Here is a 5,548-nt window from a genome sequence, read left to right as displayed (position 1 = left end):
TTACTAGGATAATGATCCGATGACGTGAATATTATTATTAATATTATTAATAGCTTGAATTCAACATGCCAACGCAGAACTTCGACCACTTGTTTCTTTAGAATGTTGAAATTCAAGTGTTAATATTGAATTTCGGCCACTTGTTCGTTCATCTACTATTTTAACCTCGTATCTCTCAATATTTATCAGACATCTTTTCAACCATATTCAGATACTGATATAAAACATGTTTTTTTTTTCTGAAATAAATATAATTTATATTACAGAATGACGAAAATTTCATGAATGAATATGGCAATTGGAAATTTCATGCTCTTTGTTTCATAAACTCAAATTTTAAAATATTTGATGGCAGCGTAAATTCCAAGTTCCAAGATTCTTTTTCTACCAGCATTGATTTAAACCTAATAAAAGTAAACAGAGATTTCAATAATATATCAGGGATTTCACCAACAAGAATGCAATACATTATTTACCAGAAAACTTGCTAGCTTCACAGTCAATTTTAAGAGTTAATACATGAAATTGCTCTGATAAATATGTTTCATGGCACAAAGATCATGGAACAATGAAAACATCAAGACTTACGCAAGACAACTTCTGTGTATCAGTTTCAAATCCATCAGTGGCTGTCTGCATCACGGGATGGGTAGAAATCGTTCGGTCTTACTATGTTGACATCCTCAAACTCATTGTCATCTGCATGCAGAAAATACGTACACAAACGCTTATCAAAATGCTGGTTGGATTTGGGTGGGATGAGAAAGCGTATGGTAAAGACTGGATGGTACAGAATAGGATATGCTTCTTATTCCTCATTCTCTTAGCATGATTAACAATATCAGACTTTCTATTTTTGCCTAAACAATATTGAAAGAGAAACACAGAAACAATGGCCAGTGCCAGTCAATCACTTATTTCAAGTCAAGACTACAATAATAGAATCCATCTTCGAAGTGAGAGACTAAGTTAGCCCAGACTTGACACTTGATCAAATGAAATACATTGCAATACGGACACTTAAGACTGATGAAGGAAAGAACACATTCAACTACTTCAGCAATGGTCAATGGGGGTTAGCATTTGCCACTTCAAATATAGACCTAAGTGTAAGCAGCGGTCGATATCATAATTCTTAACATAATTCTAAGTTTCAGGAAAACACACACAGCAGACTAAAAGATGTAAAAGCACAATACAACCGAGAAGTTAGACAGAGAGGGAAGATAAAAGTAAAGTGTAAGAAAGTTGTAAAAGTGAATAATCACTGATCACTTAGGAGAAACATTTAAATGATTGTCCCTTGTTCCCATATGTAATGGGGTAAGGGGTGGTAAGATAGTAGGTTGCCCCAAACACTAGGTTGAGAGCAGCTTCCGTAAGAGACCTCCAAATTATGAAATGCCCTCCATAGGACTCGATCCCACGACTTCAAGATTAAGAACCTTGTGCTCTACCAACTAAGCTGGATGGTCATTTCACTTAGGAGAAACATTTGATATCTTTTAAACATGATACTTCCCCGAGCATTCCCATGCATGCATAAATGTTCATGCCTAGATCATGCATCGAAAGGGAAAAAATAAGGTACTCAACAAATTTTCAAATAAGTTGATACTTCTAAGGCTAGATAAAATAAATTCCACTTTATTCATGATTTTGACAATTCAAACGGAGAAAAAGTTAAAACTTAGGGTGCGTTTGGTTCACGGAATGTAAAATTACCAGTGGGAATAAAAGATTACCAGGGAATAGGATTACTGAGAATGTTATTTTGTGTTTGGTTGGTTTAGCAGGAATATAAGATTACCGTGTTTGGTTAAAGGAATAAAAGATTATTTGAATGTATATTTGACCAAATTGTCCTTATTATATATTTGTATAATATTACAAATTGTAAAATATTTATATATTTTCTTTAAAACATTAAATTCATAATATTTATATAATTTTTTTTACAAAATTAAAAATATAAAAAAGGTTTAATGAAAGAGTAAATTTTTTTAACCCCTGAATTTCATATAAAATTTTAATTATAGATTTTTTTTTGTAAATCTAAAATAATTTAAGGATAAATTTGTAATTTAACATTCGTAGAATTTTTATTATTCAATGACAGAAGAAGAATATTTTTGAAAAAAAATAAAAATTTAAGGGCATTTTAGTCCAAAACACCTGTAATGTTACAATACTTAAGGAAATGGAGGTAATGACATTTCCGGTAATATACCCTAAAAAATCTAGAATTGGTAATAAAACATTACCAGTAATGACAAGTACCTATAATTTTATATCACCCAAATAGGCCCTTCATCTTTAGCAAGTATTTATATACCTGCATAACCTTTAATTTATAACTAAATGAACTTTTAAGTCAAATCAACATTTCATTTGAAATAAAGGCTTATTTAGGTACATATTCAAGGAAAAAGGTTTATTGTGTATAATAAGGATATAGGAGCTTATTTAAGAACAGTGAAATATTTAAGGGCTCTTTTAGTATGTTAACCCTTTAAAATTTCAGAATGCAACACATATTCACTTTAGGCGACCTCCATGGCTTATGGCCAATAAGAGGACAATCGACTGCAAGTTAGTGTGCTTTTGCTGGTATTCAACAGATAGTAAAAGCACCATCACTTGTTTTATAACATAGTAAATGCAAACGTCATTTCTAACCTACCAAATGAAATACAGAAAATAGTACTTCATTATAAAAACACAAGTCAACCTATCTTCCAAGACTGAAAGTGAAAAGTGTGTGTGTCTACACACATACACATATATTATGGCTTATGCTGAGGCAGCAAAAATTCATTTACTTTGATGCAAATCACTTCAGCTGAAAAATGATAATTATAGTACATGGATGACGTGCAACAATAAACTTATAAAAGAAATGAATTCTGAAAAAGAAGAAAACTATTAACAAAAACAACCTTTTCTCAAGGTCAGTGCCACGACAGCATCATTTTCAACCTGAAAGCACAGAGCACATCAAATGTCACAAATAATTCAAACACTTGTACAAAAATATCAAGAGTAAGATATCAATCAAACAGCTGCCAAATAGATTTTCCATCACAATGTAAGAGGGAAAGAGAGAATGGAGCTTATACCTTCTGATCTGACAAAGATTTTGAATCCTCTAATATTTCCCCAGTATGCATTAGGATCAAACGCTGATCATTAACAGGTTGATCACTGATGGTATGCAACCTTTGCTTAATGTCTAGGGTAGTCTCATTAGGATCACATTGGATAAAGTATGTGGTCTTGCTACGCTTCACACGGATGTACATAGCCTATAGAAGTTGTGGAGATCAATCCAATATGTTATTCACAAGCTATACATCAATATAACAGAAACATACTTCAAGTTGCATATTAAATAGAAAATAAGCTAAATAGAAATAACTAATGACAATATATTCACTTCACTCTACATAAAACTTTGGTTTGAGAAAACAAATTATACTTGACTATTTTTCTTTTAGCTCCCATTTGATTTTTTTGCACTTACTTCAATGTTTACATAGAAGAACTATTAGGGTTCCTCACTCCTAATTTTTTTTTATTAATCCGGGGTAAGCACAAGACAGTATATGTTCAAAGATAACTCTCAACCATTTGACATTAAACGCTCACACCCCTGGTATTTTTGGTGCTCGAACTCGGGACCTTAAGAAATAACAACAATTCATTTATCACTGAGGTCGCTTGGAACCCATAATTCTTTAATCATAAATGATGGAACTGATTGTCAATATATATAAATGTAGGCACGGAAGTTTTTAAATAAAGCCACTTTGCTTCAAAGCAGAACTGTAGATCGAGATATTTCAACAACATGAACAAAACTCATTATCTAATAATCTGATTATGTGTCTGCACGGTGATTAAGCCCACAGCACTCATCTGCAATCACCACCAATCACAAGAAATTTTATGTCGGCCATAGTCAGTGTTTGACAAGATGATACAGAAGAATTGCTCTTTGAACAAACTAGAATAAACCACCAGGTGGATCCAAGCTAACCAAAGCTCAATTTAGTAAATACCAGACTCCAGTTAGACAAAGAACTTTCACATAACAAAACCAGCCACCTTAGAAATAGATCTTTCTTTAGAATGAACACCTGAACAATTGACAGAACATTGGGATGGGCTGTGTATAGTCCAGTACTGTCCTTGTCCCAACAAGGAGCAATAAACCAGTTTTACTTTATACTCTGTTGTTCCGACTCGTCATTATTCTTTTAAATACTCATGTCTGACATTCATGAATATAGGGATACCAAACTCCAAGAATACTCCAAATACATTGGATGAACATTTTAAAATTGAACATACCAGTTTCAGACACATTGTCGTATCTGAAAAATTACCCACTCGTTGAACTACTTTAGATCTACAAATTGTTTTCTTTTTCTCATGGCAGTCCCATCCTTTTACTAATCAGTTATGGTGCCTATATGCTATATCATCCTTCACAGTTCATAAAATTCCTAGAACTGTAACCTATAACTCAGATCCTTTATGTTCAATCAGATTAAATTACTAAGACAGTAGAGAAGTAGCCACAATTTTTTCTCGCACGGGAGTAATAATAAATTAAACCTGTATAAATGCATTTAAAAGACTAAATATATACTAACAAATGCATTAAGACATGACGTATTTAAACAAAAGGAGATCATGGGCGTACCATTTTATTATTGTTACTCTGAAGTCGGTTCCCAGCTTCCGAGTATTTTAACTGTGAGCTGCAAAAATGGTTATTTTCAAATGTAAACTAACAAAATTAGTAAAAAAAACCAGGAACTTCATTTATTGCCTTCTACAGAAGAAGATGATAAGAAAATTCTGGGAAAATAGAGCAGATCAAAGCGATCGAAATCAAATACCAGAGATGAATAGCGTTTTAAATAAATTTGGAGAACAAATTTAAGGGGGGAGTCAAATTAGGGCAAATAATTAAAAATGAGGGTACTAAGAAAAGGCGATCAAACCTGCAACAACTACAAGCCCATCTGCCGAAGAAATTTGGTGCTTTTTATTTTTTAACTTAATTAATTATTTTTTCATTTATGCTCTCCATAAATTTGAAATTGAAGGTGTGTAGGTCACATATGTTTCGAGACGACTTAATTCAAAGTAAGGAATGATAGAAAAATTATGTAATAAAAAATGTTATGTTTTTAATATTTTTTTGCTTGCACATTTTCTTTATAATATTTTCAGTTAATAATCAAAAAATATGAATTTAACATTTTCGGTAGAATTCAAAATATTAAAATGTTAACATTTTAAATTGCGCTCAACGGAAAACTATCATGTTTTTAATAAATTTTTTTGATTACGCTCATTCTCTACTATTCCTTAATGTCACGCCCTCAGAACCTTCAAGCCCAAACCGTCGAAATATTATAGTTAAGGTATGACGGGTCGTGCGACTTTAGACGCTTCTTGACGCTTCTTGGTCTTCTCTGTGACTAAGTAAGTCTTACCCAAGCTTAGTGAGCATGCAAACTCACAAAGGTTGGAA

At 32.4% G+C, this 5,548-nt stretch overlaps 1 protein-coding gene across 3 annotated transcripts; it reads right to left on the bottom strand.

Moving 5' to 3' along the window:
• Positions 1-414: 414 nt before the first annotated feature.
• On the bottom strand, positions 415-5,100 carry LOC120159279. Of its 3 annotated transcripts, none has more exons than XM_039169912.1 (5): positions 5,013-5,100; positions 4,709-4,766; positions 3,120-3,305; positions 2,940-2,979; positions 415-699 (listed from the first exon to the last, which is right to left on the bottom strand). In XM_039169912.1, the coding sequence occupies exons 2-5, from the start codon at positions 4,709-4,711 to the stop codon at positions 623-625; spliced, it is 306 nt and encodes a 101-aa protein (XP_039025843.1). In that variant the 5' UTR covers positions 4,712-4,766; positions 5,013-5,100; the 3' UTR covers positions 415-622. The 3 variants fall into 3 exon arrangements, with proteins under 3 accessions (XP_039025843.1, XP_039025844.1, XP_039025842.1); XM_039169913.1 differs by lacking the exon at positions 5,013-5,100 and adding an exon at positions 4,908-5,006; XM_039169911.1 differs by lacking the exon at positions 5,013-5,100 and having other exon boundaries at positions 4,709-4,884.
• Between the last annotated feature and the right edge of the window lie 448 nt (positions 5,101-5,548).

The sequence above is a fragment of the Hibiscus syriacus genome, unplaced genomic scaffold (assembly GCF_006381635.1).
Source record: "Hibiscus syriacus cultivar Baekdansim isolate YM2019G1 unplaced genomic scaffold, ASM638163v2 tig00111356_pilon, whole genome shotgun sequence".
Taxonomy (NCBI): domain Eukaryota; kingdom Viridiplantae; phylum Streptophyta; class Magnoliopsida; order Malvales; family Malvaceae; genus Hibiscus; species Hibiscus syriacus.
Note: the sequence above shows the minus strand (reverse complement) of the source record. Positions and strands in the feature narration are given on the sequence as shown.

Excerpts from the sequence above, each read along its gene's own strand:
- LOC120159279 (XM_039169912.1), bottom strand. Across the intron at positions 2,980-3,119 it reads AATCTTTGTCAGATCAGAAG|GTTGAAAATGATGCTGTCGT; the intron begins GTATAAGCTCCA and ends CTGTGCTTTCAG. Across the intron at positions 700-2,939 it reads GGCACTGACCTTGAGAAAAG|ATGACAATGAGTTTGAGGAT; the intron begins GTTGTTTTTGTT and ends TTCTGCATGCAG.